Genomic DNA, 15,918 nt, shown 5'->3' with positions numbered 1-15,918 from the left:
TTAGTGAGGCTGCTAGATAGGATTGTGATATCACAATCAGAACCACTAGTCAGGTTATTTGCTCAGTCAACAAACATCTTCTGATCTCTTACTTTGTGTCAGGCTGTGTTCTAAGTGTTAGAAATCCATAAACTGTTCTGAGGATATAGCTCAGTTGGTAAAGTGTTTGCCTAGCATGCACAAGGCCCTGGGTTCAATCCCCAGCACCACCAAAAAAATCAACAAAACAAAACAAAACAAAAACACACACACAATATAAACAAAACTGAATCTATATCAAATCAAAGACCAAAAAAAGGGCTGGGGCTGTAGCTCAGTTATAGAGCATTTGCCTGGCACATAAAAATAAATAAAATAAAGGCATGTGTCCATCTACTACTAAAAATACTTTTTTTTAGAAAAGAAAAGAAATCCATAAACTCCTTAATTCAGCCACAGTTGATATTCATGGACTTTTGTGAGCTGAGCTGGAGTTACATCATTTACAATATTTTTTTTCCTGTAGGAAAGAGGTTCTGAGTTGCAAATCAGAAACTTAGAGATGAAGTGTTTCCAAGGCTGGGTATGGCTACTATCTTGGAGTGTCAGTATGAGCAGGCCTTCCTGTGTCTGCTGAATGATAAGAAAGGAGAGGGCACAGAGGCAGCAGAAAATAATGGGCTCTGATTCTGGCTCTGAGCACTGGGTTGGTGTTTTTGTGTAAATTGAATAAAGGGTCCGTGTGAGTGGAAGCAGTTCCGTGAACACACAGCTGGTCAGCAGATACTACCTTTGGGCAAATTAGGAAAGGCTCAACTTTCTCTCAGCAGATATAGGTCTGCACCAGAGCACACAACTTGGTGAGAAGGGTACATATTAAATTTTAGGCCACTCAGCCAGGTGCCTTGTGCATTGGACAATCTGTACAACCAGATGTGGTATTTTGCCGACCATTACCTTCTATGGTTTCCTTGATCATGTGTTCCAAACTGGGAGTTAGGACACATGATTTGACAATGAATTCAGCAAGTCTTCATATCACAAAGCAAACCTAAGAGTTTGTTAAATTGCAAGCATCTGAAAAAGAAGACTATTCAAAAATGATTGTTCAAAAACTATTCACTTAGCCGGGCCTGGTGATGTACACCTGTAATCTCAACTACTTGGAAGGTTGAGGCAGAAGGATTACAAGTTCAAGGTCAACATCTGCAACTTAGCAAAACCCTAAGCAACTTAACAAGACTCTGTCTCAAAATAAAAGTTAAAAGGGCTAGGTTAAGTGGCTCTGGGTTCAACCCCCAACACCAAAATAATAATAATAATAATTATTATTATTATTATTCATTTAAGGCTGAATCATGGGAACAGTGGAAGAACAATTGCTTTTTCAGGTAGTGCATGTCCTGTTTTAATCAGTAGTCTGAGAATAAAAGTTTGAAGATGTGGCTGCTCTATCCGCTCATTAGAAGAGAGGGGTGCATTATGACAGTCAAAATGACACCTGCAGCCTTTCTGGTGGCAAACAGATTGTGAGAGCTCATTGCCATTTTTATAATTTTGTGATTTAAGGTGTTGAATAGGGTCTGAGCATGTAGCTCATTGTTACAGTGCTTGCTTAAGGTTCACAAGACTCTGGGTTCACCCCCAGCACCAAGAAACAAAAAAGAAAGAAAAAAAAAGTGTTGAATAACAATTGGTAATGTCACGATGCTAAAATAGAGTTTTACCATTTTGCACAAACTTTCATGATATTGTTAATCCTGATCATTCAGATATTCCAGGTAAATGGCATCTACCATATTTTAGATTGGGGACTTCTTAGAAAACCTGAGACAAGTGATAGCCAAATACCTGCCCCCTGGCCCTGCCCCTTCCCCTCAGTGCACACATCACCCCCCCACCCCCAGCCCTGAGCCCTGCGCCAGACTGCTGCACATCCAGGTCAGTGGCCCCTTAGGCAGACTGGACTTGAACCCTGGTCCTGCCTTCCACCGGAGCCTCACCAGTACACAGATGTTCGTAGTCTTCACAGCAGTCCCCGTGACGGGAACACCGTCGGTCACATTGGCAAACAGCATCTCGGTTAAACTTCTCATTACAGCGAGATGCACATGATTCCAGATTTCCTGGGGGCAGTAAATATTACAGGCTCAGCTCTCTGGGGATCCTATGCCCCTCCTCCTAAGGGTGCTCCCTGAGGGAGAGTTCACAGACAAGGATGGGGTGGCCCCCTGGTAGGTAAAGTTATTGCTATCTGCAAGAAAGAAGCACATCCAGATCCTTCCATGCGCAGCATAGCCTCCTCCTGGCACCAGCCAGATGCTACAGGGCTCATAGCACTGACCAGACTCAAACGCCTTTTGGGGTAAGACCCATGACATACACAAGAAAAGGAGCAGATATGAGGCTGGAGGAAGAGTTGCAGACTGTGAGAAATGAGTGATGCCCTATCTGAAATTTGCATCCATTTCTCAGTTCACCCAACTGCAGCTTGGTGTTACCAGAGGCTCCTGATTTTCAAGAGAAATCTTTTTTTTTTTTTTTTAAACTGAGGTTAAGCAAGGGTCTGCTTAACCACTGAGTCACATCCCCAGCCCTTTTTTAAAAAATTATTTAGAGACAGGGTCTTGCTGAGTTGCTTAGGGCCTTGCTAAATTGCTGAGACTGGCTTTGAACTCATAATCCTCCTGCCTCAGTCTCCCAAGCGGCTGGGATTATAGGCATGTGCCATCACATCCAGATGAAACCTTCATCTTTATGTGAAAATTTGCCAGTTTTTAAAACTTCAGGCAGTCCCATGAAAAGGTCTGTGGACTGGACATGGCCCACTGGCCACCATTCACCAGTCACGTAAAAGGGAAATAACTGTGTTCCAGTGGTGTCTCCTACCCTTTTCCCTCTGACCTACTCCCTTGTTCCCATCCTGTTCCTTTTATGCTCTTTGATTCTGGTTCTTCCCTCTGCCCCAGTCTGGTCTTGGTGGCATCCACTTGTCCCCTGTGTCACATCTTTCTATTCCTTCCAGTCTTTGGAATGCATTCAGATGAGTTTAGGCTCAGGGTGGTGAATGAGGCGTTGTGGGTGAGAATGGGGCTTTGGACAGGATCCTGTTCTGTAACCACAGACCGCATCCCTCACTCCCGCCAAATGGTTCATGGTTCACAGAAGCAAGCTTCTGGTTACAAGGGGTGTAAAAAATATTGAAAGAAACAGTACAAATTCACTACCATTCTTTAAAAAAACTAAATAGAAAGCCCCACCACAAAGACAGCTCAGCAAAGACAGTGCCGATGAACGTCAGGAACAATTTCTTTCCACTCAGGGCTTTAAGGGCCACGACAGAGTCTGTTTCCATTTGACGTTCCTGAGGTTTAGATGTTGAGAATGCTGGGTTTAGGGGTCAGGCTGAGAGCGTTGCTCAAAATGTCAAGATCAAAGTCAGAGTAACCATGAGCATCGGAATCATATCAGTGAGGAAACTGAAACCTAACTTGGTTTTAGTTCACAGTTGGAGTTAGGTTTCAATTAAGGGCTATAGCTAAGAAGTGCCCTTGTGTCAAATTTATTGATAAAGTAACAATTTTGTATTGATATTTGAATAAGGAATGGGGTGAGATTGAAGGTGATGTTTAGGGTTGACGAATGTATCAGGATTAGAAGAGGAGAAATAACTCCAGTTTGGAGCTTGGCTCTGGCTGGGATTCAACAGGGATCTAGTATGCATATTTAAGTCTGGCTTGGATCAGAGGTAAATATTAGGTAAATATTGGTAACTGTTTTGAATTATTGGATTTATACTGTGTCTAATGGGAGGTGGCATAGCAGAGAGGTTGAGAATCTGTACCCTGCACCAAGTTGCTTAGGACTAGAATTCTAGTTCTGCTGCTTTCTAGCTATGTGATCTTGGGCAAGTTATTTAAATTTCTTTGTCTTGTTTCCTTATTTGTAAAAGTGGAAATATAGCTCAATAGTACAGCACTTGCCTAGCATGTGTGAAGTCGTGGTACTTAAAAATAAATAAATAATGAAGCTGGGCTCCCGTGGCACATGCCTGTAATCCCAGCAGCTCAGGAGGCTGAGGCAGGAGTTCAAAACCAGCCTCAACAACTTAGCAAGGCCCTAAGCAACTCAGTGAAATCCTGCCTCAAAATAAAAAAGGTATGGGGTGTGGCTCAGTGGTTAAGCAGCCCTGATACCAAAAAAAAAAAAAGAAAAAGAAAAAGGAAAGAAAGGTGATAAAATAGTGAAGCCTATCTCATAGAATATTTTTAAGAATTAAATGAAATAAAGGGGCACTATTTTATCATTTTAAAAGAAGAACTAAATGAAAGCCAGGTACATCAGCATACATCTATAATCCCAACTACTGAGGAGACTGAGACAGGAGGATCACATGTTCAAGGCAAGTCTGCAACTTAGTGAAACCCTGTCTCAGATAAAATATATAAGGCAAGGGTTATATATAACTCAGTGGGAGAACACCCATGGATTCAAGCCCTAGTACGGTGACATTAATAATGAGGACAATTAAATGAGTTAAAATTTTAAGGCACTTAGAACAATGCATGACACATAATACAGCCATGAATTTGTTAAGCAAATAAACAGCGGGAACATTCCATGCCCATCTTCAAGGTGGCAAGTGTTTAGACTGGCTGGAGTTATTGTCCTTGCACAGGGACCCTGTCCACATACTCCATCTAGCCCACTCCCTCCCCAGGTTCAGCTGGGCCAAGGGCTGTGCTGTCAGCACACACATGTTGCTCTTGGTTTTCTGGCTGACATAATCACGAGGGATGTGTTTTCTTTACATTAGAGAGGTGACAGGTCAAGGTCAACTCAGGTCTTGAGACAGCTTATTGTGTGCAGGGCTTCCAAGGCATCCAGGAAGACAGGACTGTGGTCCAGGGAATTGTCCCTAAAAGAGACCAAGCTCCGGGGCCCCTTGTTCCTGCAAGCCCACAGGAACTCCTCTGGAATCTTAAATGATGCTTTTGGCACTTGAATGCAAAGGTCTTAAGGAGAAATTTTCATCCCAGGAGGGAGGCTCCGCCAGCGGCCCACTCGGTCAGCCTGGCAGTACACCCAGAATCCAAGGGAGAGAATGCAGATGAATCAGGGCAGTGCTTTAATGGGCCAGATCAGCAGAGTGCAAGGAAGGAATTCACTCCATTCCAGCGCTGGCCCTGGTTGAGAAGGGCAACCAGGGAACAGTCAACTGTGGAGTGAGGAGAACTCCCCACCAAACTGCCTGGACTTTTTCCCGTCTGTTCGGGAGTAGCCCTAGTAAGAAGCCCTCACCAAGGGGTCCTCGAATGTCTCTGTGAACTAGTTCTGCTTCAAGGTGACCTTGGGATGTGAAGGTGGAGGGCAGGGTGGGAGGGGCTTTTCTTCACAGGCGCCTTGCTGTGCTGCTCTGGGGACACTCAGATGACCAGTCACCCAGACTACCCACTCCAGGGCACCCACCCCACACCTCCTGTTGACACAGACGCTTTGTGTAAGCCTCACACCAAGCCAGGAGCCTGAATCACGGTCCAGCAGCTTTCCGCCCTCTTTGCCTCATCTCTGGCACTTGCTTTTCTTCACTTTGGCCTCTCTTCTCTTGGTCCCGCATTCTCCCACCATTCCCCACAAAGAGCTGTGGTTCCCTCTCCCTCCTCCATGAAGTACTAAATTTCTCTTCACCCTCTAAGACTTGAATACACCACAGCCTTTACTCCCTATCCCTGCATGGACACAGGGTCCCTATAGGCCGGCCCTCATTGCCTCTGATGGCTGGGGAGTCCCATTGTATGCCTCTTGGGGCTCCAGATGCTGTTTCCATGGAGACCTAGTCAGCCAAAGAATCTTTATCCCCAGGACCAGCTTCGCAAGCTTCTGAAACAACCAAGGTCCTTGGCACACACCCAGCTCATTCGTGATGACCTGAGGCTGCACCCCACTTCACCCAGTGATCCCCATTCTGGCATCCTGGTCCCAAGGTGTTGGGGTGGAAGAGACGTGAGCAGAGCCTCTTTCCTCCCATCTTCAGAGGCCTCACTGCTCCGGCTCCACTCACGCTTCCCCATCAGTCCCACAGCCAGGTGTCATCACTGCCAGCCCCCAGCAGTCAGTTCTGAAGCAACTGCTGCCTTGCTCTCAGGGACATCCCCTGCGGACTGGATCTCTAGTGCCCTCTCCTGAGACTGAGATATCATGAGCCACCACTCCAGGCCCAGGAACTCCCCTTTCTCCTCCATTACCAGCTGGCCTGAGGTTCCCCATAACCCTCTCCATCACCCAGGGCAGGGCAGAGTTGGGTCCTGGGCAGAGGTACACAGTCCCATCCAGTGTTGAGGGCCTGGGGCTTTTTCCTCCCAGGGTTTTCCATTCAGGCATCCCATTAGGGGACTCCTTATCCACAGCCTGATTGAAAATGCCCCCAAGAGTCAGTTCCTCCCAGAAATATTTATAACCACAATGCTAACTGAAGTCAAATTCTCTGAGATCTCACCTCTCCTTGGGTGTTTCTCTACCTTATCTTATTTGATCCACACAGTCTTGTGCAGGAGCAACCTGGGTGGGTGGAACGGGCATGAAGCTCTGACTCTTTCTCCTTGGGCAGAGGAGGACTCCACCCACACCTCTCAGATGGGCCTCCTCCCTCGACACTTCTCCCTCCCCACCCATTAACTACCAGTTCACACATCAGTAGCAGACCTTGGCATGGTTACTAACAAGCAAAGTGCTCTCTTCCTCCCTGGTGCCATCCCTTACACCGCTTGCAACTGTAGGCCAGGCCCCTTCTCTACTCCTAAGCTCCCCTAACACTGGGACCAAGAGCCATTCCTCTGACCAGCCCCAGATGGGATATGACCCACCTTCAGGTCAGGGGCCCTCTGGGTAAAGCCCATCTCCTAAGGCTTTACCCACAGAAAGTTCACACCCTGATAACCTCACTGGCTCTCTAGGAGCAGTAGAGGGAATGACCCAGGACAGACAGTCAAGCCACCCAAATTCAGCAACCACAGCCCCAGTTTGACATCATCTAGTGGCCCCAGAAGATATAATCTTTGTGAGATCCAAAATCTACCCCAACTGCTGATGTTTGGAACTGATCCTTCTGGGTGTCAAAAAGGAGCCACCGTGAAACGGGTCCATCATTCCTGCAACTTTCCCCACCCAGCCTAGCCCCCTCCAGAGACAGCTCCTGTGCTCGACAGACCAAAAGTGCCGCATGGCTCTAGGACAGAGTTCACCCTCCCTTGTCCCACTTCCCTCACCCACTGCCAAAATTCTCCAATCCTCTGTTCTTTAGGCAAGACCCTTACCACCAAACTCCCATGTTGAACAGATAACGACTTACCAGCCCAGGCCAGGCCACAGAGCACAGCCACCGTCAGGGGGACACAGGCCCTCATGGTGCCCAGTTGTAGGCCAACAGGGGCCTGGTTATTAGACTTCCACTAGAGTCAAGGTGGATGTCACAACCCTCAGATGAGCCTGAGTACCCAGGATGATTCTTTTAAAGACATCAGGACTTGTGGATCTGGTGCATCCAGATTTGTCCAGGAAGAAAATGGGGAGGGAGGGATCCCAAATGGATGGGCGGTGGAGAGAAGGTGGGGCCTCACTGCTATTTGAAGCCAGAGAGAAGGTGAGTAAGCAGGCAGTTAGTGCCAGATGTTTAGAACAGGTCATGCTGGCTGTTAGTAGCTGGGAAAATAGGCCAGATGAGCAGGCACAGCAAGATGGACCTAGTTCGGCAGGTTCTTTATCCAAACTAGGGATACCCATGGGCTATCTTTGAGTAACCCCCTAAATACTCACCCATTTGTGGTCACTTGTAACCATGAGGCTACAAGTCTAGGTTCAGATTCGGTGCGATTAAAGAAACCTCTGCTTTTTATGTGATGCTATCACACTCTCCATGCGTTCAAGTTGTTGCCTGGCCTCTACTTGAATGCCTCTGGTACTGGGGAGGGATGGGGTTCACCTTCTGGGGGTCCTTTCACAGACCTGATTCCCAGCCCCTGGGACTATCCAACCCAAGGCACGATGGTGGAGGCAAAAGTAGAGAGTATGGGGGAAAATCCATTAAGTGACATATATATCAGCACATACACACAACAGTGACTCACAGATAAACTTAGATACCAGTACCTATACATACACAGATAAATCACACTGTATTCCAAGCAGCTTTCTCTGCCCTGCCGGCCTGTCTGGACAGAGAACTCCACTGTTCTAATTCTCCCCAGTCAGGGCCCACATGGGTTTTCTCCCCTTCTAAGCTCTTCCCAGAGAGCCATAGTGGGGACCAGCCAGCAAGGTGGGAGTCCCAGTAGGTGGGGTCCTGGAGACCTGGGGTGGGGAAAGGGTGGAGGGAGATGCATGGAGGAAGGTGGAGGGACCCAGAATGAGGATACTATACAGGGATGGCTCCTCCAGAGCCCCAGAGGGGAGATGGTGCAGCTGTGGTACCGAGGATTGGAGGGTGGGGAAGAAGCTCCTTGGGTAAGGGTCTCGGGATGTGAGGAATGCAGATTCTGTCAGCAAATATTTATTGAGTGCTCATTATATGCTGGATGCTACACTGTAATTGAACAACAGGGTTCAGGCCAGCCTGGAAAATTCTTTTTGGAATGGATTGTTTTCTGGTGGGACAGAGGACAGATAAGCCCAGCATTAGACAGCTGTTTGAAGTAGGCCCCACATGTCACTAGACTACTACTGGTGGCCAAAGGCCTGACAGGATCAAGAGGCTGAGGGAGAGACTGGCCCAAGGAATTTGTTCCCAGGACAGCTCATTCCACCACCCATGTCTTCCTGAGAAACCAAGGTCAAGTCTTTCCAGCAGAGAACCACAGCCTGGAAGGGCTCTGCAACTGGCCCAGCACAGCTAGGCCTGGATTCACCTCCCAAGGGGACCTCGGCACCTGAAGATGATGCATCTCCATCCTCCATCCTAGGGGTTCTCTCTGGCCCCAGGAGCGAGGCCTAGGGTGGTTACCCACACCTGATCTTACTGCATGTGTCTTAGAAATGGCTGAGTGTCATTTCTTTCCCCACATTGGTTTGAAGGCCAAATGCTACGTTTGTCTTTCCAGGCTTTCTGTTTTGAAGTTTGTGGCAGCCTTGACATCCAGCGTCATTCACTCACTGCCCGGCCTGCCCGGGCACATTTGTCAGAACCGCCAGCTGAGCCCATTCATCACAAAGTCCCAGACCACGCATCCAGTTCCGCCGGTCCTCTGCCTGGAATGCCCTCTGCCCAGCATCCTTGATGGCTGGATGGCCATCGACTGCTCACCTCCAGCCCACAGGAGCCCTGTCCATGGACTCAGTCCTAGATATTTGTCCCATGTGCCTTTGACCCATCACAGCCATCACTGATGGGTCTGTTGCTGCCAACACAGCTTCGTTAACCCCAGCACTGCCATTTAACTTTCCATCCAGTTATTTCCTTAGCTCCCGTCTGAAATTCCTTAAGATGAGGATGGTGCCTCCAGAGTCCCCGCCACCAGCTGCTTCATATTGCCATCCAAGGGGTAGATGAACCGTCAACACGTGTCTGGGACGAGTCGTGATCAATGAGGACAAGGGAACCTGGTAGCCCTACAGTGCCACTCGTTACTAAAGACTTGAGTGACAGCGATTAGCAAAGCAGAGGTGACTGGATGGACCCCGCTGAGCTGTCGAGTTTGTGTGTAGTGCAGTTTGTAGGTTGGGGACCGGCAGGCAGTGGATGGAAGTAAGGCCTAGGAATTCATCTTAAAGTTGTGTTTTCACGGCAAACACGTTATTTTTAGCTATGTATGCATGTGCATTGGGGGCCAATGGAAATTTGGGTGGGGACCTAAATCCCAGAACCACCTGCTACAGTTTGGATGTGGTATATCCCCCAAGGATTTTTGTGTTGGAAGCTTGGTCCTCCTTGTGATGGTGTAGAGCTGGACCCAATGGGAGGTCACTGGGAACACTGCCCTCAGAGAGGATTAAAGGAGTTTTCCTGGGACCCCTGGGTTAGTTCTCCTCCTGGTTCTGTCTTCTTGTCTGATGATATAATCTCTTACTCTTCAATGTTCTCCTGCTAAGATGCCATAGCTGTTAGGCCCTCACCAAGGAAGCCACTGATCTTGGACTTTCAGCCTCCAAAATTATGAGAAAAAGAAAGCTGTTTTCTTTATAAAGTTAGCCAGCTTCCAATATTTTGTTATAGTAACACAAAACATTCTTTGGCACCACCACAGGCATCAGGCAGAACCCAGGATTCCAGCAGCCTCTGAAGCCACATGAAAAAGATGATTCAACTTCATCCTGCTTCTCTAGGATTCCAGAGTAACCACCTGCCTGCACTTTTGCCAGCTATGCTAATGTTTATTTTAAATTGCCCAATAGTGATGATCAAGTAAATTTGCTGTTGCAGGTCCTCAAACTTCAGCAGCTTCAGAGAGCATCTAGAGGCAAGGCATGAACAAAGACAAGTGAACGAGACAGGCAGACAGTGACAAGGAGACCTGGAGAGACAGCAAGGGAGCGAGCAAAGAGGAGATGGAGAGAGTGAGACCTGTAGAGGCCAACCAGGAGCCAGGCTCTGAGAGAGGCACCTGGCTGACCTCTTGCCCCAGGTGTGTTGGCACAACTGGGCTTTCCTGTCTTACAATGACAGGACAACAGGACTTGGAAGAGCAGTGCCTGAGCTGTGTGAAATTCTGCAGTCTGTCAAAATTCTCATAATTATCATGCAAGGTAGTCAGGTTGTGGAAAGCTTCCCCCTTTCTCATGAATTCATTCATTCACCTGACAAACAGGAACTGAGCACCTGTGCGCCAGGTGCTATGCTGGGCAAGGTGGATACCAGGGTGAGAGGCTCAGCATCCGGGAGAAAGATGACCAGCAAAATGCACCTAAAGAGGTGATTGGGGGGCAGCAGGACATGATGTGTATACTGTTGATTCTGAAGCCACACTCCCTGGGTTCCAATTCCAGCTCTGCCACTTACAAGCTGTACAACCCTAGGAAAGTTCCCTGACCCCTCTGTGCCTCAGTCTCCCCTACAGATGTCAAATAGAGCCAGTAAGAAGACCTAACAAAGCTCTTGTGAGGACTGAGTGAGTTAATGCTCACAACACTTAGAACAGTGCCTAGCACATGAAAAGACCGGGTCAGTGTTTGTTAAAAAATAGGAACACAAAGGGTCCAGTTTAAAAGGGTAGTTAAGGAAAGCCTCCCTGGGTGGGGGGAAAATGACATTTAAAACAGAGACACAAAGCATGAGAAGGTGGCATCTTCTTTAAACTCTCCATAATGTAATATTTCTTCCATACTTCCAAAAATCAAGTTAAAAACGTGCATTCAGTTTTTTTCAGTCCTTTGAGTCGGATGATCCTTCCTTGAGTCACACTGCCTAACTCACCTGGTTTGATGCTGCCAAAGGTAACCAGCTGGTTTCTGGGGGTGTGGCCTGTGGCCTGAGGCACTGTGCTTTGCTGGGGAAAATTAAGAGCTTCAGTGGGGAGCAAATCCGGGGTTCCAGCCTCCCAAGCCTTGAGCTATTAGATGAGATCACCTACAGCTGACCTATGGGAACCCAAGAATCAAGAGAACAGAGGTGGCTGACCTCTGCTGTGAGCCACCAGGAAACCCTGCCCACACATGCGGCCGCTCTGTCTAGAACACAGGTGTTCCTACAAGACTCAGTCCCAGCAAAGCTAAGCAGGTGAAACTGGCCCCCTACCTCTCCTTCTGATTCCCAGCTTGGGGTGCCATGTGATCCCCAGGCCACTGCAAAATCCTGTAGGTATCACTCGGGACCTTGTCACCTTGCCCTGCCATAAAAATTTCCTTAATGCCATTGGCTTGGGTCTTCTTCTTCTTCTGTTTTTCTCCTTAAAGTGACCATTAGAAGTATTCCTGAGAATCTTTCCAAGTTGTGCAGCTACATAACAGGGTCCTTGAGCTCAGACAACTAGAGCTCAGAAGAAGGTGAGCAGTCATGCACCTGGGCAGATTTACGAGTAGAGAGCCCTTTAAGCAAAACTGCAAGCAGTGGACTAGCCCTCCCATGGGCATCCCCGGCTAGAGGTCACCCTGTGAAAGTGCTCAGCGGGGTCTGCTCTGCCTCAGCCTTGTGACACACTGAGCCGCCTAAGAGCAGGAAACTAACGCTAAACACTTCCAGTTCGAATCCCTGGATCTCATTGAGAAAACTGAGGCCCAAGGAGAGAAGAGATCTGCCCAAGGCTGCGGAGCTGTTGAGGACTAAAGCTCTGCCCACCTATGCACATTGTCCATTGCCCACCTGTGCTGCCATAGCTCTAGTGGATGGGGCATTTTCTAGGTGGTTGAGGAAGGTTTAAATGTCCTGCGGTCAAGGTCCTAGCAAAATGTCACTCTCCCCACTGGTCTGGCTGGAACCCTCTAAATGCCAGGAAAGCAAGAGCTGCCCTCTGTTCAGCAACCCAGAAACGGCTCCAGCTATGCATGAATCACACCCCAGTGAGAAAACTGAGACTCTGAGCATTTTCCAGTGGCCAAGAGCAAGATGGGCATGTCAGGGCAATGCCCTAAGTGTCCAGCTCCCTGGCCCAGGGTCCACACCAGCCAGTCTCCATACAAACAAGCAGCCAGAATCCCACCTCTCCCAGCACACTGAGCTCAGCCTTCTTCCTGCTTCTGGGCTCCTTCTTGGTGTTCCACCTACCCCAGGACCCCATCAAGGTCACCTGCTCCGGGAAGACCCCCAGGCATGGGAGAGAAGATGCTCAGGAGCAGCTGAGTCAGACTTGGCTTCTTAGAATAATCCAGTTTCATCATCAGTGGGAGTGAAGGTAGCCTTTCATCTCCTGGGCCACAAGCTCCTCAAACCTCAGGTATCATCAGACTAGGCTGCAAGGGGGCTGCCCCACAGGTCTTGAAGACTCTGGGAGGATCTGAGAGAAGGATGCCTGAATTGGTGGTGCAGACCACCCTGAACATCTAGCTGGGCAGGCCCAAGAGGGTACTTAGTTTAAGCCCATGGCCTTGGCAGATGCACAAGGAGACCAATACTTTGTATATTGGCAGGGTATAAGAACATGTTTTGGAAACATAAGTACCTTCCAGGCTATAGATCTGTGGGAAAGAGGGAATAATTAAGAACGACTGCCAGATCAAAGTTAGCTCCAACCACCTGCTGCCCTAACTATCTGAAACTTAGTGGTCAGCTGGGAGCATCCCAACAAGAGAGGCAGAGCTGTGCAGGTTGATGGGGGGGATGCTTGGCTGGGGCTCTGGATCTGCATTCCAACATGGGAGCAGCTCTAGGCCTTGATGTTTGGGGGTGAGGGGGAGACATGGCAGCCCAAGATTTCTACCACTCTCTGGATCTGACCCTGAAGCATGACTCCGTGAGGGCTAGGACTGCCCGTCTTGTTCACAGAACCCCTACCAAGCCCATAGGTTAATGTTTGAAAACAAAGAGTTCTGGGAATGGAGAGAGGAATATCTCTGCCTGGATCTATTCCTACAAGAGAAGAAAATGTTGGGGTTCAGGGAGATAATACTGAGAGTGGCAGGACACTCCCAGGGCTTGGCTGATAACACATCCAATTACACCAGCCACCCAGTTATTAAGCAGTTATGTGACCACAAGCAAATCTTCCTGTACTTCCATTCCTTAGTAAATATCAGCAGCACTTATTCTATCATTGGGATAAAAATGACACAATAGAAGGGAAAGTATGAGGATGGGAAAGGGAGGACGCACTGTTCAAATCTCAGTCTATCATTATTGTAAGACCTGCGAATAACAGAAACATCAAGATCAATCTGTGTGCTTGGGAAGCAGAGTGGCCACAGCTGTGAGGCCCGAGAGAGCAGACCTGTCCCCCACCAGCTCTGACTCAGTTGAAGCGGGGCTGGTGCTAGGGCTCTGTCTCTGTACTGATGGAGTTTCAGGGAGAGGACAGGGCTGGCTCCAGGGAGAGAAGTTGGAGCAACCCAAGGGTCAGGAGCACCCCAGATTGTTCCAGCCCTTCATCAGGCTCTGTCCAGCCTCCCAGAGAAGCATGAACCTCCCTAGTAGGATGCTAACCTGGCACTGCTTGCCTCCACCATCACAGGGAAGCCAAGCCAAAGGAAAAGAGAGGAGTGTGTGTGTGCGTGTGTGTGCGTGTGCACACACATACACACACACACAGGTACAAGAATTACATTCTCTGCCCTGTTCTCCCAATGTACACACACACACACACACACACACACACACTCCCTGTTTTCCCTCCTTTTAGGAAATGGGTAATTTCAAGGATGGATCTCAGACCATACTCCCTCCCTCATTCTTCCCTCTCAGTCAGCCCCTGAATTCTTCCACCCACTGTGGCTTTCCTAAAGTTGGGACAAAAATGGGACCCCCTACATACACACAACCCAGACTGATAGGAAGCAGAAGGGGATGCCTCCCCTCCCTGCCCACACCTGGGCAATCACAAGGCCGCCATAACCGAGAGCCTTGTCCTCCTCCTCAGCCTCCTGTCCTTGGGTGCTGACCCACCCCTGCTTCTCCTGCTCCTGAGTGGGTCCTCCTGCCAACCCTGAGCACTGTTTCCTGACAAGTCCCCTGCACGCAGCTCTGTGCCCTGTCTGAGAAGCTGAGTTAGCTCAGAGTTTCCAGAGTTGTTCAAGGTGGAAGGAAGACCCACCGGCAGCCCAGAAATTCTGTCAGGACATAGGTGTGACTCAAGAAACGGGGGAAAGACAAAAGCCTGTCACAGGGTTGGACTGCTGTAGCATTGCCATGCTGGTCTCACCCTGGAGTCTCAGAGGATGGCAAAGAGCCATGGCTTGGTGACTGTCGTGGGCTTGGCTGAAACATGGACAGACAATGGGCTCAGAAGGGAAGACTCCTGGTACTCCTGACTCACCGATGCCTGGTCCTCAAGTCACAATTGCTCAGCTGGGAAAGCTCCGGCGCCTGTCAGCCTGCATCCCTTCCTTCAGGCAAGGGAACTGGCTGGGTCACCTGTGCACTGGCTCCACCTCAGCAGCTACCTTGGACATCACCCAAGGTGATGATGCCCCTCTATGGGACTGTTCTCCACAGTCATTTCTGCCACAGAGGCAGGAGCTGCTGTTTTTCTTGTGCGTCATTAACAGATAGATGACAATCATCATAGCCATCTTGCAAATGGAGAAGTGAAGGCAGAGAACTGTTAACTGAGTTAGATTCATTAGAAATCCGAGGTATGATCCCTGCTGTGCTGACTCCCCCATCAAGGACTCTGATCCTTTCTGGGAGCAGCTGGCATGCGTATCCATGACCTCAGGGCTGAAAGGAGGCTGGCCATGTGGAGGTCAGGAGGAGGTGGGGCATGTCAGCGTGTCCAGCCTGAGCCTGGGTGGCTGGATCTGCTGAGCAGGTTTGAGAGCCACACCAGCACCTCCTCTCCTGCTGCTGTGGGCCTGCTGCCTCAGAAGCCTACTCTGGGTCATCCTGGAGGCCTGAGTCTCTCTCGGGCCAGACAGTGTGTCTCCTGCTGCCAGGCTCCAGGGCAGAGGGTAGGGTCCTTGCCTGGAGTTTCCTGGCATGGGTTCTGCCCCCCAGGCAGGTTCACAGGGGATGTGCTTTAGGGGAGGGAAGACAGGACGGAACTGAACAGAGCTTGCAAGGCCCTTCTCATCACTGATCATAAATCCTGATTTCTGGAAGACTGTTAGTCCCCAGAAGGGATCAGCTGTCCTCTGGAGCCTTTGCCCAGCATCTTCTCTATCCCTAGCCACCAAGATGTGTTCAACGGCAGAGGACTGGGGATCGGAGTTATGAGGAAGAGGGCAGAAGATGCTAGTTACATCTGGCCTATAGTAGTCTCTACCGTGGAGAATTGGTGGTGTCCCCTGACTGGCTGAGACAGAGCCTCTGGGCCTGGGAGGCACATCTGGGGAGCAGCCAGCCAGCCTGGAGCCCTGCTGTGGTCC

General features: G+C 49.2%; 1 protein-coding gene and 1 non-coding gene across 2 annotated transcripts in view; one reads left to right on the top strand and one right to left on the bottom strand.

Moving 5' to 3' along the window:
* The window catches only part of Endou (endonuclease, poly(U) specific), a 28,319-nt gene extending 12,422 nt beyond the window's left edge, over nt 1–15,897 (bottom strand). The window contains exons 1-3 of the mRNA XM_078014821.1: nt 11,381–15,897; nt 7,328–10,421; nt 1,983–2,105 (exon numbers count right to left, since the gene is read on the bottom strand). Of these exons, the coding sequence (XP_077870947.1) occupies nt 1,983–2,105; nt 7,328–7,382 (178 nt within the window). The 5' untranslated portion in view covers nt 7,383–10,421; nt 11,381–15,897. The remainder of the gene's footprint in view (nt 1–1,982; nt 2,106–7,327; nt 10,422–11,380) is intronic.
* Nucleotides 142–212, top strand: Trnaa-agc (transfer RNA alanine (anticodon AGC)). The gene has a single exon. It is a non-coding gene; the product is annotated as a tRNA-Ala (tRNA).
* Nucleotides 15,898–15,918: the final 21 nt, after the last annotated feature.

This window comes from Ictidomys tridecemlineatus, chromosome 6 (genome assembly GCF_052094955.1).
Source record: "Ictidomys tridecemlineatus isolate mIctTri1 chromosome 6, mIctTri1.hap1, whole genome shotgun sequence".
NCBI lineage: Eukaryota > Metazoa > Chordata > Mammalia > Rodentia > Sciuridae > Ictidomys > Ictidomys tridecemlineatus.
This window is presented reverse-complemented; position numbering and strand designations above follow the sequence as displayed.